At 49.9% G+C, this 27,766-nt stretch overlaps 1 protein-coding gene across 1 annotated transcript in view; it reads left to right on the forward strand.

Annotated features, from left to right (window-relative positions):
• Positions 1-23,684, forward strand: part of LOC140390430 (zinc-binding protein A33-like) — a 40,553-nt gene extending 16,869 nt beyond the window's left edge. The window contains exons 5-6 of the mRNA XM_072475572.1: positions 4,044-4,159; positions 18,230-23,684. Of these exons, the coding sequence (XP_072331673.1) occupies positions 4,044-4,159; positions 18,230-18,777 (664 nt within the window). The 3' untranslated portion in view covers positions 18,778-23,684. The remainder of the gene's footprint in view (positions 1-4,043; positions 4,160-18,229) is intronic.
• Positions 23,685-27,766: the final 4,082 nt, after the last annotated feature.

Genomic DNA, 27,766 nt, shown 5'->3' on the forward strand with positions numbered 1-27,766 from the left:
TTACCCGCTTTCTGCCGATCCCCTTTTTTATACAGTGCTGTCAAGTTTGCTAATTTCCAATCCACCGGGACCACCCCAGAGTCTAGTGAATTTTGGTAAATTATCACGAGTGTATTTTCAATTTCCCTAGCCATCTCTTTTAGTACTCTGGGATGCGTTCCATCAGGGCTAGGAAACTTGTCTACCTCCAGGGTCCCAGGTTCCATTCCCCACTGGGTCACTGTCTGTGCGGAGTCTGCACGTTCTCCCCGTGTCGGGTTTCCTCCGGGTGCTCCCACAGTCCAAAGACGTGCAGGTTAGGTGGATTGGCAATGGTATATTGCCCTTAGAGTCCAAAAAGGTTAGGAGGTGTTATTGAGTTATGGGGATGGGGTGGAAGTGAGGGCTTAAGTGGGTTGGTGCGGACTCGATGGGCCGAATGGTCTCCTTCTGCACTGTATATTCTATGTATCTATGTATCTTTAGCCCCATTAGCCTTGCCCATCACTACCTCCTTAGTGATAACAACCGTCTCAAGGTCCTCCATCAGTCACTGGCATGTTATTTGTATCTTCCACTGTGAAGACCAACCTAAAAAACCTGTTCAGTTCATCAGCCATTTCCTCATCTCCCATTATTAAATCTCCCTTCTCATCCTCTGAAGGACTAATATTTATCTTAGCCACTCTTTTTTGTTTTATATATTTGTCGAAACTTTTACTATCTGTTTTTATATTCCAAGCAAATTTGCTCTCATAATCTATCTTAATCTTCTTTATAGCATTTTTAGTAGCTTTCTGTTGCCCCCTAAAGATTTCTGAATCCGCTAGTGTCCCACTAATCTTTGCCACTTTGTATGCTTTTTCCTTCAATTTGATACTCTCCCTTATTTCCTTCGATATCCATGGTCGATTTTTCCTCTTTCTCCCGTCCTTCCTTTTTGCTGGTGTAAACGTTTGCTGAGCACTGTGAAAAATCGCTTGGAAGGTTCTCCACTGTTCCTCAACTGTTTCACCATTACGTCTTTGCTCCCAGTCTACCTTAGCCATCTCTTCTCTCATCCCATTGTAACAGCATCCCCAAACAGGCACCAGAATGTGGCGACTAGGGGCTTTTCACAGTAACTTCATTTGAAGCCTACTTGTGACAATAAGCGATTTTCATTTTTTTCATTTCATCTCCTTTGCTTAAGCACAAAACACTAATGTTTGATTTTACCTTCTCACCCTCCATCTGTATTTTAAATTCCACCATATTGTGATTGCTCCTTCCGAGAGGATCCCTAACTATGAGATCATTAATCCTGTCTCATTATACAGGACAAGATCTGGGACCGTTTGTTCCCTCGTAGGTTCCATTACATACTATTCTATGAAACTATTGCGGACACATTCTAATAAACTCCTCCTCAAGGCTGCTTGACCAATCTGGTTCAACCAATCGACATGTAGAGTAAAATTCCCCATGATAACTGCTGTACCATTCATCATAGAATCTACAGTGCAGAAGGAGGCCATTCGGCCCATCAAGTCTGCACCAGCTCTTGGAAAGAGCACCCTACCCAAGGTCCACACCTCCACCCTATCCCCGTAACCCAGTAACCCCACCCAACACTAAGGGCAATTTTGGTCACTATGGGCAATTTAGCATGGCCAATCCACCTAACCCGCACATCTTTGGACTGTGGGAAGAAACCGGAGCACCCGGAGGAAACCCACACACACACGGGGAGAATGTGCAGACTCCGCACAGACAGTGACGCAAGCCGGGAATCGAACCTGGGACCCTGGAGCTGTGAAGCATTTGTGCTAATCACAGTGCTACTGTGCATCAGTTATTTCTTTGTTTATTGCCCATGCCATCATAATGTTACTATTTGGTGGTCTATAGACTACTCCTATCAGTGACTTTTTCATCTTACTATTCCTGATTTCCACCCAAATAGATTCAACCTTATCCTCCATAGCACTGATGTCATCCCTCACTACTGCGCGGATGTCGTCCTTAAATGACAGACCTACCTTACCGTCCACTCTGTCCTTCCAAATACTTTGCTACCCTTGGCTATTTAACTCCCAGTCATGACCATCCTTTAACCATGTTTCAGTAATGGCCACTAAATCATAGTCATTCATGATGATTTGCGCCATCAACTCATTTACCTTATTCTGAATACGACGAGCATTCAGGTAAAGTACCCTTTTGTTGGCTTTCATACCTCCCTTTTGTATCTTCACACCTCTATTAGTAACCTCTCCAAGTTATTTTTCCTTTGAACTTATCCTAATGTCTCTCTTTCAGGAGGAAAGAGGGGTGGGCAATCAGAGAGATTTGGGGTTGAAATTCCAGTTTCGGGACTAAGTAACTAAAGCACAGCCACCAATAGCTGAGCAACAGGTATCAAAGTTGAGGAGTTCAGGATTCTCGGAGCGTTTTGGGATCACATGTTACATTATGGACGAATAAGCTAACGCTCAATGTTTGATGTTTACACAGCTTCTAATATTTAAAGCGTTTCGATTATAAAGTAGCAAGTGTGCAGACTAAATGCAAAACGTGTCCTGTTATATGTGGAATCGTCTTGAGTTCTCTACACAAGGGCAGCTCCAACCCACAGCACCACAACCCCACCAAGGGAAAAGATGCAGGTCCCAAATCCATACCAGCCAGACGCGGATCCAGCCCAATGGTGGTGACGCAAATCGGATCCACATCTGTCGTGCAGCAAACTGGCTCACCAAGGAGACCTTGTTGCCGTGGCAACACATACTTTACATGCACGTTATAGGCAGGAACTTTCAATAGTGATGGCTGAGGCTCCAATTTGTTTTGGTCACCTAGTAGACCAGGAACCTCTCCCACTCCTGACAGGCGGGATACTGAACACACTTTCCTTGGTCAGCAAGTCATCGAGTGGGAGTTTAATCTGGGTTTGCGGCTCAGAGGCAGAGGCGCTCCTCACTGCACCAGGAAACCTCCCCAATATGTACCGCAGTAACGGATGTGTGACCAGGCTACAGATGTTTTATTCATCAGGATGTTTCTGTTCTTTGGCATTGAACTTCCAAGTTATCTTTCACTCATTTGCAAGAATAAGATTAACATTTCACTTTCTATCACATTGGGCACGATCTTCCCAAAAAAGATCAAAGCCGCGTGTTTCCTGGCACTCGCAGTGTCGAGAAACACAACGCTATTCAATGCTGCTCGCTTCGACCAAGTGGCCTAAACGGACAACATGTGACCAAGATCTCACATAGCCCCGATTTTTACAACAGGGTGCTCAGCTCTCCAAAATCCCCTTGTAGCGAGAGGCCACTGATCTCCCTCCAGCCCAAATGCAGCATGGGAGGGTCCCCCACAATGGGAAACCCCAACCCAATTGGGTATGTGCAACAAATGCCAGCTTGGCACCTTGGCAGTGCCAACCTGGCATTGCGACAGCCCTCCTACCAGTTCAACCTGGGCACCTTGGCAGTGTCAGCCTGGCACCCAGGTGACACTGCCAGGGTGCCAAGCTGTCATTGCCAGGGTACCCAGGTCACAGCAGCAGTTCCAGGGCACCACTCCACCCAAGTGGCATGCAGCTGGAGGCCTCGGATCCCCTTGGGGACCCCCACGAGTACCGGTCCGTCTGGTCCCCGTTTGTGGTGACCAGTACCAAACAGCGCTCGCTCGAGGTCCTGAAGGCGAAGGGATTGAACCCCAAAGCCTCAGGTATCTCGGGAATCTGCACATTAGAGTAAGGCTTTCATATACAGATTTGCCAAAATTGAGCCCGCCCATTTTGGCGGGATTCTCCTTGCAATGTCTTGCGAGATTGCGTTGAATCTCACGAGCATTGCAAGCCAGATGGACACCTGGATCGGGTCTCCCGGCTTTCATTGGCCACGCTTCGCTGCGAGATGCTTTTCCGGCGCAGCGTGGGCAGGAGGTCGCGCCCATTCTCTCTAATACACAAAGAGCTGAAAGGTAGGAATGTTGGGATAACTTGACCATTCATAGCATGTTCACAATATTTTAACAAAGTTGAATTAATAACATAAACTGTTTAATGTTTACAGGATCAGTGATGAGATTTACACACTCTCAGGAGCTGATGTCTCCCTGTCTCTTGGAAAGTTTAACGGCCCCTTACAGTACACAGCTTGGAGAGAAATGATAAACTCCATTAATCATGGTAAAATGCTTATCCTAATTTTCCTTATGATATGTCTAGTTTATAAAAAATATTTTTATTGAAGGCATTTTTTATATATACAAAAATACAAAAGCCACCATTGGCAACGGGTAACCAACAACGCACCCACCCTTCATCGCCCTCATCCCCCAACCCGCACCCGCAAACGTGCATCTTTTTTCCACTTACCCCCCCCCCCCAACATAAAACAAATTAACCTTCTCCCCCCGACAGCTCAATTCGCTTTAAATAAATCAATTGCCATGGGAGTGTCCCTTTAAGAAATGTTTTGTCTTCTCACATGGCTTCAGTGATGTCATTGTGTGTGTGGAACTGGGCTGTGGCTCTGAGTTCTTTTACTTTCGCTTTGAGTTTTGGACTGGTTTGAACTGCACAGGTTGAAAGAAGTGTTTTTTCTCTATCTTCATTTTAAAAGCTGTTCCAGGTTACTTGGTGATTTCAAAGAGAGAATTGCTTTCTGGAAGGCATTCAAATCTACGGTTTGAAAAGAGAAACAGAGTATCACTGACAAGTCTTCTTTAAGTGAGAATGCCGTGTGTTGGGCCACACCTTTAAAAAGGGGTTTCTGGTTTTACTTGGATTTTGTTATCGGATTGAAACAGTAAAGGGGGAATTCATTAAGGATTATACATAGATTACTTTTGCTGTGTGGGGATTTATGTTTGTAGTTGATAAAAATTCTTGCTGTGTGTCTTTATACAAATGTTGACTAAATTCTTAGAATAAAACTTGTTTTTTTGATTAAAAGTGCCTAAGTGAAATGAAAATCGCTTATTGTCACAAGTAGGCTTCAAATGAAGTTACTGTGAAAAGCCCCTAGTCGTCACATTCTGGCGCCTGTTCGGGGAGGCTGTTATGGGAATCGAACCGTGCTGCTGGCCTGCCTTGGTCTGCTTTCAAAGCCAGCGATTTAGCCCTGTGCTAAACAGCTAAAGTTGTCAGTTGTATAACACCTGAAAGGCAGGCTCTTGTGCTCAACCCAGCCAAAATCAACAAACAGGTATAGGTCAGGTGAACTCCATAATATACTTTACGGTTTTCTAAACACTGGCTCATAACAAATTTGGATGCTCGTGGGATAAAAGGCTATCTTTCGTGATTGGGTTGGCTTAGTGAACTTAAAGACAGTGAGGGATGAGCATATTTGTGTGTCCTTTTCAGGTGTTTATTCAAGTTTAAATAGGGAGTGTGCTGTGGAGGCACAGAGGTTTTTGGGGGTGGAGAAGGTCAGGTGCAGTCCCTTACAAACGGAGACTAAAAAAGGCTTTCAGATTTGGCAACAACATTGCAGTTAACATTGCCTGACAAAATACAAAAAGAAAAGGTAATTGCAGCAGTATGCCTGACACATAGTCATAATCATTGGAAATGGCAAGAATTCAATTACAGATCAAGCAGTTTGAACATGAAAAAGAATTAAAGCAGCTTCATCATGAAAAATAAATAAAGCAGTTTGAATTCAAAATGAGGGGAAAGAAAGAACAGCCCTTACAGAACAAAAAGCGAGAGAAAGGGAGGTACAGGTGAGGGAAAAAGAAAAGAGGAAAAGGAAAAAGAAAGAATAGCCCTAGCAGAACAAAAGTGAGAGAAAGGGAGGTACAGATCAGGGACAATGAAAAAGAGAGAGAGGAAAAAGAAAAAGAGAGAGACTTTGAACTTCAGAAACTGGCCATGAAAGGTGAAAGTCAGTTAAAATTGGCGGAGATAAAGAGAAACTTACAGTCTGAGGATAGCGATGAGGATAGTGAGCAAGAGCGTCACAGTCGAAGGTTTGGTGGAGATCGATTTCAATATTTCCAAGCATTGCCAAGGTTTGATGAGAAGGATGTAGAAGCCTTTTTCATTTCATTGGAGAAGGTGGCTAAACAAATCAAATGGCTGCAGGACATGTGGGTATCACTGATTCAAACAAAGTTGGTAGGTAGAGTTAGTGAAGTGTTTGTATTACTATCAGGGGAGGTATCTGGGACGTATAAGGAGGTGAACGAAATCCATCTTTGGTACATATGAACTCGTGCCTGAGGCAAAGGTTGAGAAATTTAAAGAAACAAACTGGTCAAACATATATAGTGTTTGACAAGATCAAGCAGAGTAATGTTGATAGGTGGATAAGGGCTTTGATAATAGATCAAAGGTATGAATCTCTTAGAGAACTGATAATTTTGGAGGCGTTTAAAAATTCTATTCCTGATGTAGTGAGAACTCATGTGGAAGAGCAGAAGGTTAAAGCTGTGAGATCAGCAGCAGAAATGGCAGATGATTATGAATTAGCTCATAAATCAAAGCTTGGTTTCCAACATCAGTTTCAGCCTGTGAATGATAGAAACTGGGGAAAAGAGAAATACTCAAGTGGTAAAGATAAAGGAGATCTGGGAGATAATAAGGAGCGTGTACCTCGGATTAAAAAACAAATCCAGGAGGGTGGAAGAGAAATGAAAAATTTCTGATTTTTAAAAAATAAATTAGAGTACCCAATTCATTTTTTCCAAATAAGATGCAATTTAGCATGGCCAATCCACCTACGCTGCACATCTTTGGGTTGTGGGGGTGACATGGGGAGACACTGGGAGAATGTGCAAATTCCACACGGACAGTGACCCAGAACCGGGATCGAACCCGTGACCTCGGCACCGTGAGGCAGCAATACTAACCACTGCACCACCATGCTGACCTAGTTTCAGATGTTTTCACTGTAATAAACTAGGCCATGTAAAGTCACAGTGTTGGGGGTTGAAGAAGAGGACTGGGAAGGCTGATGAGGTAAAACAGGATAAGTCTTTTGACTATATTGGATGTGTCTACTAGGTTTCCCGAGGCCACTCCAGTACGCAATATTACAGCGAAAAAGATTGTGGAGGAGTCAGTATCCCCATGATCCCATGGAAACTCCCAACCAGGTCCAAAATGTACAAAGGAGGTCATCTGCGTGCAGACACACAGACCCTCCCCCACACGCAGACTCCCAGACACAGACCACCGCAATACACAGACCCCCCCCACACACAGAACCTCCCCCACACACAGACCCCCACACACATAGACCTTCCCAAACACAGACCCCCCACACACAGACACCCCCCCCCCTCCCGACACACAGACCTCCCCCACATACAGACACCCGACACGCAGACCTGATATACATAGACCCTTCCCCAACACACAGACAACCCCCACACATTTAAAATACCACTGGCTGGGTTGTGTGGACAAGATTATTGTTTTCTTTTTTTAGTTTACTGTTGCTGTTTGCATTTTCAAAATGACAAAAGTTGAATAAAATTTTTTTTTTTTCAATCCTTGACTGAGCCCAATAAACTGCAGTCATCAGGTCTGTAACTTTAACATGGCTAAACGTTTATTATGTACAGTATTATAATTAAACAGACATGAAGGTACCTGACTATCAAAAATCCCTTTCCCAATGCCTCCCTACTACCATTCTCTACACGGACATGCCCAGACAAACAACACCGAGGGGAAAGCGTGGTTGAGAGGGAAAGAAAATATTAACAAAATAAAAGGATAAAGATCTTTGATGCACTGGGATGTCTTTCAGTTAATATCCTTATGTGGTTCAGTACTTCCTTCCTCGAGGCTTGAGATGATGTTCTCTGGCAAGGTTGTCTATCTCCACTGCAGACTCAGCATCATTTCAGGTTCACAGCAAAGAACCTGTGCAGCACCCTCTGCTTTCAGAACAATAGAGCAGTTCTTTCACTTCAGCAAGCAAGAAAGAGTGAGTTCCTTTCTCTTCCAAGGACTAAACACTTCTGCTCAGTTCTCTCAGAAAGCATCCCACAGGAACCAATCACTGATCGTTGTCAGGCAGAAAACTGTCCCTAGCCAACTTAGTTGGTTGCCAGTTAACCAATTGAACTAACTTCCTCCAAAACCGGTTCCTAAGATTCACCCGGTGCCGAAGAGCCCGGTTTCCTCTTTCCAAAACAAATCCTGGGAACATGATGTTCTGGCAAGTAGTAAAAGTATAATCGCCATAGTCCCAGATGACCATGGGCTGTTTTCCCCTTTGAGGGGGCGAGCTGAGTGGTGGTGATTAACCTGAGGATCACCAGACCTCAGGCGAGGGGCAAGGTTCAGAAGGCGGGGTCTTTGTGAATAACCTCAGCAGGTACGGGAATTGAACCCGCTCTGCTGTCCAGTCAACGGTCACAATGTCCTGGCAAGCCCTCTTCTGCTCATAGGCACGTCCCGATTATGGGTGCACGGAGCAAAATAATAAAAGAGATAAAAGAAATGGGAACAAAGGAAATAAACAGGAAGGACTCTAACAAAGTACACGGCGAAGGACACAGCGGAAGCATCCCCTCCGGGGCTCTCAGAAGGAAGAAAAAAAAGTAGAGATAAAGAGCAAGAACCATTAGAACTAATCACTCAAGCAACAAGACTTCTCGAGCAACTGCCCGGTGCACTCCACAAGGAGGAGAGACAGCCATCAAAACCACAAAAGGGATATCACTCCCACCCAGAGGAAATGAAACAAGATAATTATTAGACACACGGTCGGTCCATCCTATTATCATCACTGCCAAACACAGCCTCACTGGGATCCTCCACAGGTGCCCTCGGAGACGGCACACCTGTCCCATGGGGACAACAGGATACAGGCGCCAGACCAGACCTAGCCTAGCACCATCCCAAAAAGAAACTCAGGAGAATATGACTCCATGATCTCCCCCACAACCCCGGCAATTACACCCCGCCAAGCCTGCACCTACCCAATCAGGACAAGACACCTTGCCCACAAACACAAAAAGAAAGACTCCACACCCTAGTCCGAGGCAGGAACAGACCTCAGTCCTGAGGAAGAACAACCTACAAGGTGGGCACCCTGTGGGGGAGGGCTGGACCCACCCCCCCCCTAACATTCAGGAGCCCCTGTCTGCTCACCAGCACCATGCCCACCCAGGGAGGGAATATCCAACCGGATAAGGGAAGCCATTGTCAAAAAAAGGATACCAGAGGCTACCCTCATTCTCAATGCACATTAGTCCAATCGCAGAAAAACAGCTGAAGGGACGTTTGGTGGCGCCACCTAGTGAGTAATCGCACACACGGTGGCTCGGAATGTGGCGACTAGGGGCTTTTCACGGTAACTTCATTTGAAGCCTACTTGTGACAATAAGCGATTTTCATTTTCTTTTTTCATTTCCCACCAGGGTACTTTGTTTTTGGCTCTTTTCACCCAGTTTCTGTGGGGTGTTTGGGGGGAAACTTTAGTAGTTCAATGGGATAAGGCGCCCAACGGAAAGTAATGTCCAAAAAGTATAAAACAAAGCAGCAGATACGCAAAGGATCATCGTCGGACGCTGAAGACCCTCGAGATTCACCTGCGGAGAAAATGGCAGAGGCTACTGCCGCGACTCTGGTCACTCTGTGGACGGCCGAGTTGCTTGCAAGCTTCTTGGTAGAGAAATTTAAGAAGCTCGGAGCCGGGGAAGATAAATGAGGCATTTAGGGATTATTATAAGGAGCAGTACAGGGCGGACCCGGGGGTTGAAGAGTGGGACATGGGGCGGTTCTTAGATGAACTGGAGTCTCCACAGCTGGAGGAAGAGAAGAGACAGGTGCTACAGGAGCCCCAGGGGCTGAGAGAGATAGTGGACAATATAAGGGATATGAAGTTGGGGAAGACCTCGGGGCCCGACGACTACCTGGCGGAATCTTATAAGGAGATTGCGACGGACCTGGTGTTTAATGAGGCTTTGCAGAAGAGGGAGCTGCCGGAGATGTTGACGCAGGCAACGATCACATTAATACTGGAAAAGGGGAAGGACCCGGTGGAATGTGGGTTTTATTGGCCCATATCGCTGTTAAATACAGACGTGAAAGTGCTGGTTAAGTTGGTGGCGGGAACGATGGAAGGTTGTGTCCCGGGGTGATTGTGGAGGATCAAACAGGCTTTGTAAAGGGCAGGAAGCTTTCTAGTAATATAAGGAGGCTACTAAATGTGATTATGACCCTGTCGGGTGCTCAGGTACCGGAGATAGTGGTGTCCATGGATGCAGAGAAGTCATTCGACCGGGTGGAGTGGCCGTACCTGTTTGAGGTCCAGGGAAGGTTTGGGTTTGGGCTGAAGTTTGTGGCATGTGTGCCTGTTATATGTGGCACTGAGGGCGAGTGTATGGATTAATGACATGGGTTCACAGAACTTTGAACTACACAGGGGGACAAGGCAGGGGTGCTCGCTGTCGCCACTGCCGTGGGTCATATAGGTCCCCCCCAGGCCACCCTCCTAGGTGACCCATCAGCTGTAAAGGCTCGCTCCAATGCCACCATGCCATCTTCTTGGCTGGGTTGAGTGTGTGGGGAGTGTAATGTGTATGTGTGGCTGCAGCTTGTCAGTCTCCTGAGTGACAATCACAGACCGGTGAAACCCACACCGTTTTCCATTGCAGTTGACTATGCTCCACGTGTTAGCCCTTCCACGGTCGCTGACTCAATCCAGGTTCGGCACCAGTTTTGCTGTTGTGAAAGTTAATGAATTCTGCCCCACGCTGTCGGGATGCTCCATTTTGCCGGCAGCCCGGGGGTTTCCCGACAGCGTGGGGCTGCCCCACAATGGAAAACCCCATTGACCAGCTGACGAAACGGAGAATCCCGAAAGCGTGTCGCGCCCGAAATCTATTGCGCCGGGGCGGAGAAACCCGCCCTTGGTCTCAGAAACGAAGAATAAGGCCCCAAATCTCTAATCTGCTTCTTAGGTACATTATTTAATGGTTGGTATGGTTAGGTTTCTGGTCAATGGTAAGTCCCAGGTTGTTGATCAAAATGGATTGAGCGTTTGTTCCTGTTCCAGTGCCTCCCCGTGTTTATCCCGAAGGCTTTTTTCAGGCGGGTTAACAGGAGTATAATGGGGTTTGTGTGGGCGCGAGGGACTCCGAGGGTGAGAAGGGTGTTCCTGGAGCGGAGTAGAGATAGGGGGGGGCTGGCGCTGCCCAACCTCTGTGGGTACTACTGGGCCGCCAATGCGACGATGATGCGCAAGTGGGTGATGGAGGGGGAGGGGGCTGCATGGAAGAGGCTGGAGACGGCGTCCTGTGTGGGTACGAGTCTGGGGGCGCTGGCAACGGCACCGCTGCCGCTCCCTCCAAGGAGGTATACCACGAGCCCGGTGGTGGTGGTGACCCTCAATATTTGGGGGCAGTGGAGGTGGCATAGGGGGGAAGTTAGGGCCTCGGCGTGGACCCCATTACGGGGGAACCACCGGTTCGCCCCAGGAAGAACAGGTGGAGGGTTTTCGGGGTGGCACAGGGCAGGGATACGTAAGTTGGGGGACCTGTTTGTGGACGGGAAGTTCGCGAGCTTGGGTGAGCTGGAGGAGAAGTACGGGCTCCCCCCCGGGGAACACCTTCAGGTACTTACAGGTAAGGGCGTTTGCCAGACGGCAGGTGGTGGAATTCCCACGGCTACTGCCACACACAGTACAGGACAGGGTGCTCTCGGGGGGGTGGGTGGGAGTGGGGAAGATCTCGGAAACTTACCAGATGATGCAGGAGGAGGAGGAGGCCTCGGTGGTGGAGTTGAAAGGTAAGTGGGAGGAGGAGTTGGGAGAGGAGATTGAGTAAGGGACGTGGGCAGATGCCCTAGGGAGGGTGAACTCTTCCTCTTCATGCGCGAGGCTCAGCCTCATACAGTTTAAGGTGCTGCACAGGGCACACATGACCGGGACAAGGATGAGCAGCTTCTTTGGGGGTGTTAGGTGCTCAGGGAGCCCAGCAAATCACACCCATATGTTCTGGGCATGCCCAGCGCTGGAGGAATTTTGGAAGGGCGTAGCGAGGACGGTGTCGAGGGTGGTAGGATCCAGGGTCAAACTGGGCTGGGGGCTCGCAATATTTGAGGTGGCAGAGGAGCCGGGAGTGCAGGAGGCGAAAGAGGCCGGAATTCTGGCCTTTGCGTCCCTGGTAGCCCGGCGAAGGATTCTCCTTCAGTGGAAAGATACGAGGCCCGCAAGCGTGAAATCTTGGATCAGCGATATGGCCGGGTTCATTAAATTGGAGAGGGTGAGATTTGCGTTGAGAGGGTCGGTACAAGGATTCTTTAGGCGGTGGCAACCGTTCTTAGACTTTCTGGCAGAACGCTAGACATTGGTCAATGGCAGCAGCAGCTCGGCGGGTGGGGGTTTACTTTATTTTTGTTTATGTTACTTACACTTGGAAGGGTCTGAGGGGGTGTATACACCTGATGTCTTAAGTCGGGGTATTAATGTTAATTTATTATTTAGGTACAGGGGGAAGGGGTTTGGGGGGGTTGCTTTTTTAGATTGTGTTTTGTACTTAACCCTGTTGGGTTCTTTTTTCTTTCTCATTTTGTTATTGATATATTATGAAAACCTTTAATAAAAGGTTTTTTGTTTTTTTAAATGGATTGAGCGATGATGATGCCCCTGAATTTTAAGAGAAGGTATTTAGGTTCTTTGTTGCTGGAGATGGCCATTGCCTGGTACTTAAATCACAGAATTTATAGTGCAGAGGAAGCCATTCGGCCCATCAAATGGTGCTAATGTGACTAGTAACTTAATCAGCGCAAATCTGAATGTTGTTGAGATCTTGCATACAGCTTACACAAGCAAAGTGATTTAGAGTCTCTGGGTTTAGGAATAGTACTGAACATTGTGTGATCATCAGCAAATGTCCCTAATTCTGTCCTCGTGCAGGAAAGAATGTCATTGAAGAACCAGCTGAAGAAAGTTGTGCCGAGGATGTCATCCTGAGAAACTCCTGCCATCTTCTATATTTAGTTATGTCTCTAATTAATTAAGAGATTCTCCATGGTTGTCATTGACAACCATTTACTAGTGCTGCTTTGTGGTACATTTGATCAAAATGTGGCTTTGATGTCAAGGACACCTGACCTCAGAATTCAGAGCTTCAGTTAATTTTCAGACCAAGGTTGGAATGAGAACTGGATACTGTGGCCGTGGAGAATTTAGCATCACTTAACAGATTATTGCTGAAGAAGGTGATGCCTGAGAGAAGACGGGTGGGGTGGTAATTGGTTGGATTGGATGTGTCCTGATTTCTGTGGGCAGCACATAGCTGGGCAATTTTCCACATTGTTTGGTAGGTGCTGTTTCTATAGTGGAACCACATGGCTATCCATCCAGCTTGTTCTGACCAAACCCACAGGGCTTAATGCCTTTTCCACATCCAATGTGTTTATGTTTATTAATATCCTGTGGAATAAATTAATTTGGTTAAAGACTGGAACCTGTGATTTTCTTTTTTTTTCACGTGATGAGGGTGTTGATAGCTAGACCAGCATTTATTGCCCATCACTAATTCCCCTTGAGAAGGTGGTGGTGAGCAGCCTTCTTGAACCGTTGCAGTCCCTGAGGTGTAGGTGCACCCACAGTGCTGTTAGGGAGGGAGTTCCTAGGAGAGTGAAGGAACAGCGATATATTTCCAAGAGAGGATGGTGAGTGAGGCTTGGAGAGGAACTTCCAGTTGGTGACGTTCCCATCTGTCTGCTGACCTTGACCTTGTACTTAAAGAGCTTGCAGATTTGGAAGCTGTTGTCAAAGGAGGCTTGGTGAGTTCCTGCAGCGCATCTTGTAGATGGTACACACGGCTGCTACTGATCAGCAGTGGTGAAGGGAGTGAATGTTTGTGGAAGGTGGAGCAGTCAAATGGGCTGCTTTGTCCTGGATGGTGTTGAGCTTCTTCAATGTTGTTGGAGCTGCATTCATCCAGGGAAGTGGAGCCTTCCAACTTGTGCCTTGTGGATGGCTCCAGCTTCTGACCTTGTCTTGTAGTCACAGTATTTATGTGGTTCGACAGTTTCAATTGTTTCTGGACAATGGCAATCGCAAGGATGTTGTTAGTGGGGGATTCAGCAATGGTAATGTCAATTAATATCAAGAGGAGATGGTTTGATTGTCTCTTCTTAGAGATAGTTATTGCCCAGCACTTATTTGTGGGATGAATGTTACTTGTGATCCCAAGACTTAATGTTGGTCCAGGTCTTGCTGCATATGAATTGGGACTGCTTCAATATCTGAGGAGTTGTACTTTGTACTAAAAATTGTGTAATATTCAGCAAACATTGCCATTTCTAATCTTGTGATGGAAGGAAGGCCATTGATGAGGCAACTGAAGATGGCTGAGTCGAGGACATTACCTTGAGGAGCTCTTCCAAAGATGTCCTGGGGCTGAGATGAATGGGTACCGACAATCGTAACCATCTTCCTTTGTTCTCAATCAAAGCAAATTACAATTTACTTCAAATCTATCAGAGATTCTTGATGCCACACTGGTCAAATGATACCTTGATATAAAGGGCAGATACTCTCACATCATTTCTTGTTTTCAGCTCTTTAACCCGCTCTCATTTCATTTTCCTCCCTCCCCGCCCTTTCTCCTCCTCCCCTCCCGTTTTTCTCTCTTTCTCCTCAATAATGCAACTCATTCTCTCCTCGTTATTCTCTGCATTCGGTGCTCCTTCCCCTAACTACTTCTCCCTTTCTCACCCTGCGCTCTCTTTACCCTCTTCATAGAATCATAGAATTTACAGTACAGAAGGAGGCCATTCAGCCCATCGAGTCTGCACCGGCTCTTGGAAAGAGCACCCTACCCAGGCCCACATATCCACCCTATCCCCATAACCCAGTAACCCCACCCAACGCTAAGGGCAATTTTGGACACTAAGGGCAATTTATCATGGCCAATCCACCAAACCTGCACATCTTTGGACTGTGGGAGGAAACCGGAGCACCCGGAGGAAACTCACGCACACACGAGGAGAATGTGCAGACTCGTCACAGACAGTGACCCAAGCCGGGAATCGAACCTGGAACCCTGGAGCTGTGATGCAATTGTGCTAATCACTATGCTACCATGCTGCTCATCTTCCTCAGACTCTCCCTGTCCTGCCCTGTCCTATACTCCCTCAACTCCTGACTAGTGCTCCTTCCCTCTCAACCCAGATTGTCACTCTCCTCCCACATCTACTCTCTCTTCCAACTTTTCTATCGCTTTCCTTGTCCTCTCACTCTCTCCTCCACACCTCCGCTCTCCCGTGCCCTTCCTGCTTCCCCTCTCTCTACTCACCATTCTGCCCTTTCCATTCTCCTCCTGAATTCTCTCCCTCTTCTTCAAAACGTCACACTCTTCATCCCCTCTCGTGCTCTCTCTCCCCTTCCCAAGATCTGTTATCTCGTCCTTCTCTCATGCTCTCCCCGTTCTAACCCGCCCTCTCCTCCCACCATTTCCTCTCTTGTTTCTACCTCCCATGCTCACTTCCACCATCGTGTTCCCTCTCTCCCCTTCTGCTCTGCCCTTTGCCCTATACTTCCCTCTTCCCTCTCCCATCTTCATACTCCCTCTCACTCCACACTCACACCCTTCTATTTTTCCTCTCTCCCACCTCCTACTCTCTCTCCTCTCACCCCACACTCACTCTCTCCCTCCTCAACCTCGCTTTTCCCGTACCCTCTTACTTCTTCCACATTCTGCACACACTGTCCTCTCCATTCCTGCTCCATTCCTTCTATGGCCCACCAAGCTTTCTACATCTGTTTGTCCTCACACTCTCTTTTCTCCTCCTCCGAGTATACTCTCACCTACCTGCATCCCCACACCCCAAACTCTGTCTCCCTTTGACGTCACTCTCCCCCTCCCCCCTCCCAACCCCCGCCACCCTCTGACACTTGGTCATTCTCTCATCACCTCACCCTCCTCTCCCCTAACCCTCTCACTCTCTCACTCTTCCCCCTCCCCTCCTGTTTCTCTCTTCCCACTCACATACTCTTTTGCTCTTTCACTCCCTCTCCAACCATTCTCAAACACTCCACGACTCCATCATCGTCTCTCATTCCCTGTTCCCTTCCCGTGCTCTCTCCCAAGCCCAACCCTCACTAGCTGCTGTCTCCTTCCGGTTCTATCCCTCCACTTGCACTGTCACGCATCCTTCAATCTTTGTGGCTATTCTCATCCCTCGTCCAGTCTCTTGGTCTCTCCTCTGGCCCGCTCTCCCTCCCCTCCATGACTCCTCTGACCCACTGTTGCCCTTGCACCACCCTCTCTCTTTACCTTTCCTTTTTTTTTATTCTCCTTTTTCACATTTTCTCCCACATTTACATCCATCAACAATAAACAATAATCAGCAAGATATGTCAGTCCCCATAATAACAATGATCCCATCGACCCACCAACCCCCAAACCTCAACCCGCATGTTTACATAAACAAATGACAAAAAGGAATCAGAGATTACCCGTAGTCACCCTTAATCTTACACAGCTCCCCCCCCTCCCTCCCCCACACCCCCTCCCCCCCCATCCCAGGTCTCCAGCTCCTCCCGTCCACTGCCTCTTGTAAAACTCCTCCTCCCAACCTCGGTTCCTTCCCCCCAACTTTCCACCCCGGTTAGACCACTCGGACCCTGTTCTGCCAGGCTCCGGTGTCCGCAGCCCCTCCCCCCACCTCACTCCCGTTCACTGGCCGGCTTAAACCGGCCAGCGTGGAGGCCCCCGCCCGGGTCCCTTTCCCACTTGCCCGGCCCTAGGAAAGCCCAAAGATCCCCTTTTAGCACACAAACCCCGCATATCCACCTACACCCCAAAGAACCCTCATTTCGAGTGAAAGTCCCGTCCCTTCCCTTGTCCAAATATATACCACATTGGCTCCTTTAATCTCTACACCCGCACGCAGTGATACAAAAAAGAAGAAAATACAGTCATGAGGTTACATCGACACATGGCCATTCCTCAATTTGTCAGTTCTGCCACAGTCCTTCTGCTTTCGCAAACTCCTCCGCTGCTTCCGCCGTTCCAAAATAAAAGTCCCTGAGCTTGTAAGTCACCCTCAGCTTCGCTGGATATACAATGCCGCGCACTGCACCTTGCTAATGTACAGTTCCCTCTTCACCCGGTTGAGGGCAGCCCGCCTCCTTGCCAGCTCCACCGTAAAGTCCTGGTATACACGTATACCAGCTCCAGCCCACTGCACCACCCGCTTCTGCTTGGCCCAGCTCAGGACCTTCTCCTTCACCCTGTACCTACGGAAGCACAGAGTCACTGCCCTTGGCGGCTCACTCGCCTTTGGTACAGGCCTCCACGACCGATGAGCCCGATCCAGTTCATGTCCAGTTCATATAGGGATCCTCGCCCTCCCCCAATAGTTTTGCCAACATTGCGGCAAAATACTCAAGTCGGCTTCGGTCCTTCAACTCCTTCGGGCAGCCCCACAATCCTCAAATTCTGTCGCCTGGATCTGCTTTCCAGGTCTTCCATGTTTCCTCGCAGATCCTTGTTAGTATCCATCACCTTCCGCATCTCTTTCCCCATCGAGGCAAGTTGATCACCGTGCTGCAATAATGTCTCCTCCACTTCCTTCAGCGCCTCCCCTTGCTCTTGCACCTCCGCCACTGCGCTCGCCACCTCCGTCCTCACCGGGGAAACCGCCTCCTCCACCAGCACACTCAAAACCTCCCTCATCTCCTTCCTCCGTGCCTTCTCCATGCTTCTGCCGCCTCCATGCATTTCGCAATCTGCGCCAACTGCTTTTCAAATTCCGCAGCCATCACCTTAGTTATTTCTTCAGCCGTAAGCAGTGCGGCCTTCCCTGGTGCTCCAGCCTCCATTTTCCTTGGTGACCCCACGGTGACCTTTCCACTCCCCGACGGACCTTTTTTTCTGGGGGGTTTTCGGCCGTTTTCTTGCTCACCCTCGACATTTTTCTTTGTTCTTTTTTTCCTCCTGTGTCTTCACTGTGCCTCCTCCGTGCCTTCTCCCTGCTTCTGCCGCCTCCGCGGACCCTGGGACCGGGCTTAAAGCCCCGAAAATGCCGTTGCCGACCGGGAGCCCTCCATTGTGTGGCCGCCTCCCGCCCGCTGTCACCAGAAGTGTCTCTTTACCTTTCCGACCCTCCTGCTGCACCTCTCCCTCTCATCCCTCTTCTTCGTCCCTCAATCTCCCTTCCTCATGTTCCTGCTCTCTCTCCTTCCTCCCGCTCTGCCATCCTCTCCCATCGACCCATGCGATTCGCAGCTCTCTCTAAATCACTGACTGTGTTACTTTAACTTTCCCCCAGCTCCAGCCTCTCTGACTCTGGATCCGAACACAGCGAATCCCCGGCTCATCCTGTCTGAGGACCGGACCAGTGTGAGACTCGGAGACGAACAGCAGCCGCTCCCTGACACCCCGGAGAGGTTTGATTACTGGTTCAGTGTCCTGGGATCAGAGGGATTCACATCAGGGAGACATTACTGGGAGGTGGAGGTGGGGAAAAAGACTGGATGGGAGATCGGAGTGGCCCAAGAGTCTGCCAGGAGAAAGGGGAAAATCGATACCATCCCTGAGAGTGGATACTGGATTATGTGGCTCAGAACTGAAAGTTTATATGTTTCCACCTCCCGCTCTGATATCCTCCACATCTCAAATGTGAATCTCCGGAAGATCGGAGTTTTCCTGGACTATGAGGGGCGACAGGTATCATTTTACAATGCGGACAACATGTCCCATCTCCACACTTTCACCCACACTTTCACTGAGAGAATCTTTCCCTACTTCTGTCCGGGAGTGAACGACAGTGGGAAAAACTCTCCCCCGCTGACAATCTGTGGGATTGAAGGTCACTAACGGACCCATCCCATAATTTCACACCATCTCCCTGCCTCATTGGTGACGGCCTCAGACTATAGAAGCAATTCATTATTTTTTTGAAACGCAATTCATTCCTTATTCGATCCCTGTCCCAGAAGGCAAAAGTATTTCCTTTATTTTGGCTTTGCTCTGGATTCTGGATTCTTATAAATCCATTTCCGAATGATTTGACCCTGATTATAAATTTGTATTTAGTGTAATTTTTCAAAACTAATTTACAGGATGTGGGCCTCGCTGTTTAGGCCAGCATTCATTGCCCGTACCTACCTGCCCATCAGAAGGTGGTGGTGAGCTGTCTTCTTGAACTGCTGCAGTTCCTGAGGTGTAGATGCACCCACTGTGATGTTAGGGAGGGAATTCCAGGATGTTCTCCCAATAACAGTGAAGGAACGACAATATATTTCCAAGTCAGGGTGGTGAGGGACTGGAAGAGGAACCTCCAAGTGTTGGAGTTTCCAGCTATCTGCTGCTGTTGTCCTCCTAGATGCTAGCGGTCATGGATTTGCAAGGTGCTGCCTGAGGAACAGTGGTGAGTTCCTGCAGTGAATCTTGTAGATGTTGCACACGGCCCCTGCTGTGGGTCGGAGGTGGAGGGGCTGAATGTTTGTGGAAGGGGGAGCAATCAAGCGGGGCTGCTTTGTCCTGAATGGTGTTGAGCTTCTTGAGTGTTGTTGGAGCTGCACTCATCCAGGCAAGTGGAGAGTATTCCATCACACTCCTGACTTGTGCCTTGTAGAAGGTGGACAGGCTTTGGGGAGTCAGGAGGTGAGTTATTCGCCACAGGATTCCTAGCCTTTGACTTACTATTGCAGGCACAGTATTTATATGGCTCGTCCAGTTCAGTTTCTGGTCAAAGGTAACCCCCAGGATGTTGATAAACTGAGCGGCTGACATTAGAAATGGCGCTAATGTTTACAGCGGCATTGCAGCCATCACCGCATTGGGGGCTGTGGGAAAGGCCCCTCTTTCAGATGGGATGGCTCGTACAACCATCCAATCATCGGTTGGTAATAGCTTTGACCGTAACATTGTTATTCAATTCCCCTTTGAAAGTTACTATTAAACTACTTACCCCACCCTTCAGATAGTGTTTTCCAGATAACTTGCTGTGTAAAACACCCTCCTCAAATGTTCTTTGGTTCCTTTGACAAAGTGTTCTGCACCTCCCCTGTCCCCCTGCTGCAGATAGTGTGTCTCAGCAACAATCCAGGCCAGGCTGGTCTGTATGTCTCAGTAACCCCACCAAACAGTGCTCGGCCAGTCTGACAACATCTTTATTTTTCATTCATTTTGGGGGGATTTGGTCTTCGCTGGCTTGGCCAGCATTTTAAAAAAAATATGATTATTCAAGGTTTTCAATAAATTTTGACAAAACACTCCAAAAAGGAAAGAAAATATACATAAGAAAAACAAAAAGGGGGGGCCTTAAGCCATCCCCTCCAACAACTTAAACCACTAAACATTAAACTATCTGACAAACTAAGAACAAAAATGGGCCAAACGCCCCTTACAATAATAAAAACAAGCCAAAAAACCCTCCCCCTTCTCCCCCCTGGGTTGCTGCTGCTCTTGACCTCCACCTAACGTTCCGCGAGGAAGTCTAGGAACGGTTGCCATCGCCTGGAGGACCCCTGCAAGGACCCTCGCAAGACAAACTTTATCCTCTCCAACTTGATGAACCCTGCCATGTCATTAATCCAAGCCTCCACGCTTAGGGGTTTCGCATCCCTCCACATTAGTAGGCTCCTCCTCCAGGCTACCAAGGATGCAAAGGCCAGAACTCCAGCCTCTTTCGGCTCCTGTACTCCCGGCTCATCTGATACCCCGAATATTGCTATCCCCCAGCTTGGTTTTACCCGAGTGTCCAAGACTTTGGACATAGCCTTTGCGAAGCTCCTCCAGAACCCCTCTTGCATTGGGCACACCCAGAACATATGGGCGTGATTTGCTGGGCTCCCCGAGCACCTCACGCATCTGTCCTCCACCCCAAAAAACTTGCACATGCTCGCCCCTGTGAACCACTTTGAACTGGATCAGGCTAAGTCTGGTGCAAGACGAGGAGGAGTTAACCTTGCCCAGGGCCTCCGCGCACAACCCCTCATCCAGTTCCTCGCCCAGCTCCTCCCATTTGCCCTTCAGCTCCTCCACCGAGGCTACCTCCACCTCCTGCTACTCCTGATAGATCGCCGAGACCTTGCCTCTCCCACCCATACACCCGAGGTCACCCTGACCTGAATCCTCCGTGCGGGAAGCAGCGGAAATTCCCTTACCTGCCTTCTCACAAACGTCCTGACCTGCCTGTACCTAAAAGCGTTTCCGGGAGGTAACCCAAATTTCTCCTCCAGCGCCCCCAGGCTAGCAAAAGCCCCGTCGATAAATAGGTCCCCCATCTTTTAATTCCCGCCCGATGCCACCTTAGGAATCCACCATCTAGCCGGCCCGGTGCACACCTATGATTATTCCGTATTGGGGACCAAATTGTGGCCCCCAACTCACCCTCTATCGCCCCCACTGCCCCCAGATCCTCAGTGTCGCCGCCACCACCAGGCTCGTGGTGTACCGCGTTGGGGGTAGCAGCAAAAGTGCCGTCACCAGCACTCCCAAGCCAGTGCCCACGCATGACGCCGACTCTAATCTTTTCCACGCCACCCCATCTCCTTCCATTACCCATTTCCGAATCACTGCCACATTGGCTGCCCAGTAATAACTACACAGGTTCGGTAGCGCCAGCCCATCCCTGTCCCAACTACGCTCCAGAAACAGCCTCTTGACCCTCGAGGTCTTACTTGCCCATACAAACCCCATAATGCTCCTGCTTACTCACTTAAAAAAGGCCTTGGGGATGAGGATGGGCAGGCACTGGAACACAAACAGGAAGCTAGGGAGGACCGTCATCTTAACGGACTGCACCCTGCCCGCCAGGGAGAGTGGCAGCACGTCCCATCTCCTAAAGTCTTCCTCCATCTAGTCTACCAACAGCACCAAATTAAGCTTATACAGGGCCCCCAACTCCTGGCCACCTGGATACCCAAATATCGGAAACTCCTCTCCACCCTCTTGAGCGGCAGCTCCTCCAGCCCCTTCCTTAGCCCCTCGCATGCACCACAAACAGCTCACTCTTCCCCACGTTAAGCTTGTAGCCTGAGAAGTCCCCAAACTCCCTAAGGATCCACATGACACGGCAGCACGGTGGCGCAATGGGTTAGCCCTGATGCCTCACGGCGCCTAGGTCCCAGGTTCGATCCCGGCTCTGGATCACTGTCCGTGTGGAGTTTGTACATTCTCCCCGTGTTTGCGTGAGTTTCGCCTCCACAACCCAAAGATGTATAGGCTAGGTGGATTGCCCACGCTAAGTTCCCCCTTAATTGGAAACAAAAATGAATTGGGTACTCTAAATTTATATTCCACGACCAATGGGCATTCACGACACACATAGAGGTGACACTACCACAGGAGGGCATTACACCAACCCATATAAAAGGACACATCACACATGCTCTGTCTCTTTCCAGTGAGTACAGACACAGGATTGATTGAACATCACACCCACCACGTGGATTGTAGCAGACTGGTTAGTCAGTCTGAGTAGCTATAGCAGGATTAACAGTAGAGTCGAATACAAGTAGGAGAATTGTTAATCATTAAAAATAGGGCAGCACGGTAGCCTTGTGGATAGCACAATTGCTTCACAGCTCCACGGTCCCAGGTTCGATTCCGGCTTGGGCCACTGTCTGTGCGGAGTCTGCACGTCCTCCCCGTGTGTGCGTGGGTTTCCTCCGGGTGCTCCGGTTTCCTCCCACAGTCCAAAGATGTGCAGGTTAGGTGGACTGGCCATGATAAATTGCCCTTAGTGTCCAAAATTGCCATTAGTGTTGGGTGGGGTTACTGGGTTATGGGGATAGGGTGGAGGTGTTGACTTTGGGTAGGGTGCTCTTTCCAAGAGCCGGTGCAGACTCGATGGGCCGAATGGCCTCCTTCTGCACTGTAAATTCTATGATAATCTATGACCTCCACCATCCCCTCCACTGGATCTGCGATGTACAAAAGCAGGTCATGAGCAGACAACGAGACCCGATGTTCCTCCCTCCCCGGACTAACCCCCTCCAGTTTCTAGATTCCCTCAACACCATGGCCAACGGCTCAATTGCCAAAGCAAACAGCAGAGGGGACAGGGGGCACCCCTGTCTCGCCCCACGGTACAACCTAAGATATTCTCATCTCCGCCGGTTCGTAAATACGCTCGCCACCGGGGCCTGGTATAACAATTTGACCCACCCTATGAACTCCTCCCCGAATCCAAAGCTGCCCAGCACTTCTCATAGGTACTCCCACTCCACCCGATCAAAGGCTTTCTCCGCGTCCATTGCCGCCACCACTTCTGCCTCCCCACCCTCCGAGGCCATCATAATCACATTCAGGAGCTTCCGCACGTTTGCATTTAACTGCCTGCCCTCCACGAACCCCATCTGGTCCTCGTGTATCATTCCGGGGACACAATGCTCAATCCTTGTGGCTGGGACCTTTGCCACAACTTGGCATCTACATTGAGGAGCGACATCGGCATATACGAGCCACACTGCAGCGGGTCTTTGTCCCGTTTAAGGATCAGCGAGATCAGCGCCCGAGACATTGTCGGGGGGGAGAATCCCTTCCTCCCTCGCCTCGTTGAAGGTTCTCACCAGCATTGGACCCAGCAGATCCACAAACGTCCTGTAAAATTCGACCGGGAACCCATCAGGCCCCGGGGCCTTACCCGCCTGCATGCTCCCCAACCCCATAACCAGCTCCTCTATCTCAATCGGGGCCCCCAGGCCTACCACTTGCCCCTCCTCCACGCTCGGGAACCTCAATTGGTCCAGGAACCGCCGCACCCCCCCCCCCCCCGCCCCCCGCCCCCCAACTTTCCGGGGGTTCTGACTTTTCAGGTCCCCATAGAAATCCCTGAATACTTCATTTATTTTAGCCGAACTCTGCATCGTGTTCCCCCCTCTGTCCCTGATACCTCCAATTTCCCTCGCCGCCTCCCTCTTGCGTTGCTGATGTGCCAGCATCCGGCTCGCCTTCTCCCCATATTTGTATGCTGCCCCCTGCACCTTCCTCCACTGGGTCTCAGCTTCCTCGTAGTCAACAAATCAAATTCCTTTTGGAGGTTCCGTCGCTCCTTCAGCAGCCCCTCTTCAGGGGAATCCGCATACTCCCTATCCATCCTTAATATCTCCCCCACCAACCTCTCCCTCTCCGTCCTCTCCCTCTTCTCCCTGTGAGCCCTAATTGAGATTAACTCTCCCCTAACCACTGCTTTCAGAGCCTCCCAAACCACACCAACTTCCCCATTATCATTGGCCTCTATATCTCTCTGAATGCACCCCCGGACCCTCCCACAAACCTCCTCATCTGCTAACAGTCCCATGTCCAAGCGCCACAGCGGGCGCTGGTCCCTTTCCTCCACCAACTCCAACTCCACCCACTGTGGGACGTGGTCCGAAATCGCTATGGCTGAATATTCCGTTCCCTCCACTCTTGGAATCAGTGCCCTGCTCACCACAAAGAAGTCTATCCGTGAATAGGCCTTATGCACGTGGGAGAAAAAAGAGAACTCTCTGGCCGCCGGCCTAGCAAACCTCCATGGATCGACTCCCCCATCTGATCCATAAACCCCCTGAGAACCTTGGCCGCAGCTGGCCTCTTGCCCGACCTTGGCCTGGATCGGTCCAGTGCCGGGTCCAGTACCGTATTCAAGACCCCTCCCATTATCAGGCTCCCAGATTCGGGATCCGACTCAGCATGCGCTTCATGAACCCTGCATCGTCCCAATTTGGGGCATACACATTCACCAGCACCACCCAGATCCCCTGCAGCCTACCACTCACCATCACATATCGACCCCCATTATCAGCAACAATGTTCAGCACCTCGAACGACACCCGCTTACTCACCAGGATTGCAACCCCTCTCTTCTTCGCATCCAGCCCCGAATGAAAGACCCATCCCTTTCTCAGCCTGACCTGATCCACCACTTTCAAGTGTGTCTCCTGCAACATAGCAACGTCTGCCTTTAATTCCTTTTCACGCACTTAAAAGGAATTAAAGGCAGATGTTGCTATGTTGCAGGCGACACACTTGAAAGTGGTGGATCAGATCAGGCTGAGAAAGGGATGGGTCTTTCATTCGGGGCTGGATGCGAAGAATAGAGGGGTTGCAATCCTGGTGAGTAAGCGGGTGTCGTTCGAGGTGCTGAACATTGTTGCTGAACAGGTCCTCTTGACCGACCCGTTCTGGCCCCTCATGTTCCATGTGATCAGCCGGATCGGGGGACTGCCCCCTCCCCCCCCAACACCCTCCCCCACCTCCCTGCACCCCTTGGCGACTAGGCATCTCCTTTCTTAGGCCAGCCACGTGCCCACGCCTCCCGCACTCTCCAGCCCTCCGAGGTGGAGCACCCCTGCCCCGACTCTCCCTCTTACCTCCAGCTCCCCTTCAGTCAATGTAGCAGCAACTAGTTCCCCCCCCCCCTCCATGCCCCCCTCGGCTAGGAAATGTCTAGCCCCCTTGCTCCCCCCATTGCACTCCCGTAAGTCAACTGACTCCTGCTGACGCCAGCCGTTCCCACCTCTGCCAACGATCCCCCGTTTAGATTTCCTGTCAAAGTCCCTCCTCCCCCTTCAGGTCGATATGGACACCCCTCCGGCACCGCCCCTCCCATTGGGCCACGCCCCCCCCTTCTTTAGCGCGGGAAAAACCCCGCGATTTTCCACCTGGGCCGGCCCCACCCCCTGTGGCGCAACTCCTTTCTTCTGCAGCCTCTCCCCAATTCCCCTCCCCCCTTCGAACGTGAGGAGCGGCCCCTCCAAAACAATACCCATGCCCATTAAAACACACAGATCACATCAAATCACCCCTTCCCCCTCCCCAGCTTTCCCAAAACACACAGCAAACCATTAGTTCGACTCCAATTTTTCGTTCTGAATAAAGGTCCACGCTTCCTCCGGCATATCGAAATAATGGTGGCGATCCTGAAAAGTGACCCACAATCGCGCTGGCTGCAACAGCCCGATCTTCACCCCCTTTCGGTGGAGAACCACCTTGGCCCGGTTGAATCCTGCCGTCTTCTTGGCCAGCTCTGCACTCCAGTCATGGTAGATGCGGTTCTCCGTATTCTCCCACCTGCTGCTCCGTTCTTTCTTCGCCCATCTCAGGACGCACTCTCTGTCCGTGAAGCGGTGAAACCTCACCACTACAGCCCCTGGTGGCTCATTAGCCTTAGGCGTCCTTGCCAGGACTCTGAGCCCCATCCAGTTCGAGGGGCCTCGGGAAGGCTCCCGCGCCCATTAGCGTATTCAGCATCGTGGCTACATATGTCCCAATATCGGACCCCTCCACACCTTCAGGGAGACCCAGAATCCGGAGATTCTACTTCCTCAACCTGTTCTCCAGGTCCTCAAACTTTTCCTGCCACTTTTTATGCAGCGCCTCGTGCGCCTCCACTTTCACCGCCAGGCCCAGGATCTCGTCCTCGTTTTCAGAGACTTTCTGCTGCACCTCTGTAATTGCCGTCCCTTGAGCCTTCTGGGGCTCCACCAGCCTCTCAATCGACGCTTTCATTGGGGCCAGCATCTCTGCTTTCAGCTCCGCAAAGCAGCTTTTATGGAACCCCTGCTGCTCCTGCGACCATTGCGCCCATGATGCCTGGTCTCCTCTCCCCGCCATCTTACTTTTTCACGCCCGTTCTCCTCTCTTCTCCAAGATCACTTTTTTGACCGCTCTACTCCTGGTCCACTCCATGCAGTGCTGGGGGAACCTTACTGCTGCCTTCCCACACCGGGAATCGCCGTCCAAGTGCCGCTGGCGCTCCTCAAGAGGGCCCTCCGTTTACGGAGGGAGCTGCCGAACGTGCGACCTACCCAGGCATAGCCATAACCGGAAGTCAGCTCGGCCAGCATTTGTTACCCATCCCTAATTACCCTTGAGAAGGCGGTGGTGACCTGCCTTCTTGAACGGCTGCGGTCCCTGAGGTGTAGGGACACCACTATGCTGCTAGGGTTGAATTTCCAGGATCTTGACCCAGTGATACTGAAGGAACGGCCGATATATTTATGAATATTACTAATAATAATTGCTTATTGTCACAAGTAGGCTTCAATGAAGTTACTGTGAAAAGCCCCTAGTCGCCACATTCCGGCACCTGTTCAGGGAGGCTGGTACGGGAATTGAACCCGTGCTGCTGCCTTGTTCTGCATTACAAGCCAGCTATTTAGCCCAGTGTGCTAAACCAGCCCTATTTCCAAGTCAGGATGGTGAGACCTGGAGGAGAACCTCCAGGTGGTGGTGTCTGCATGCATCTGCTCTGCTCGTCCTTGCAGGTGGTTCTGATTGTGGGGTTGGAAGATGCAGTGCATCTTGTAAACGGTGCACACGGCTTCTACTGGGCATCAGTGGTGGAGGGAGTGGACGTTTGTGGAAGAGGTGCCTCTTGATGAAGGCACAGACAATTCAGACTGTAGCACAGTGGTTAGCACAGGTGGTTCACAGCGTCAGGGTCCCAGGTTCAATTCCCAGCTTGGATCACCATCTGTGTGGAGTCTGCACGTTCTCCCCATGGCTGCGTGGGTTTCCTCCGGGTGCTCCCGAAAGATGTTCAGGTTAGGTGGATTGGCCATGCTAAATTGCCCCTTAGTGTCCAAAAAAAAAGGTTAGGTGGGGTTACTGGGTTGCGGGGATCGGGTCGAGGTGTAGGCTTAAGTGGGATACTCTTTCCAAGAGCCGCTGCAGACTCGATGGGCCGAATAGCCTCCTGCTGCACTGTAAATTCTATGAATACATGTTTTTCTGTAGTGTTTCCGGAATTCTTCCCAGATATTCACTGTGGTTGCTTATTGGGATAAACGCTTAATTAGAAAAGTTACCTGTTAAACTAATCCGAAGATTGTCTGTACATATCGATGATTTTTAACCTGAAAGTTCATTA

Source organism: Scyliorhinus torazame, chromosome 14 (genome assembly GCF_047496885.1).
Source record: "Scyliorhinus torazame isolate Kashiwa2021f chromosome 14, sScyTor2.1, whole genome shotgun sequence".
Taxonomy (NCBI): Eukaryota; Metazoa; Chordata; class Chondrichthyes; order Carcharhiniformes; family Scyliorhinidae; genus Scyliorhinus; species Scyliorhinus torazame.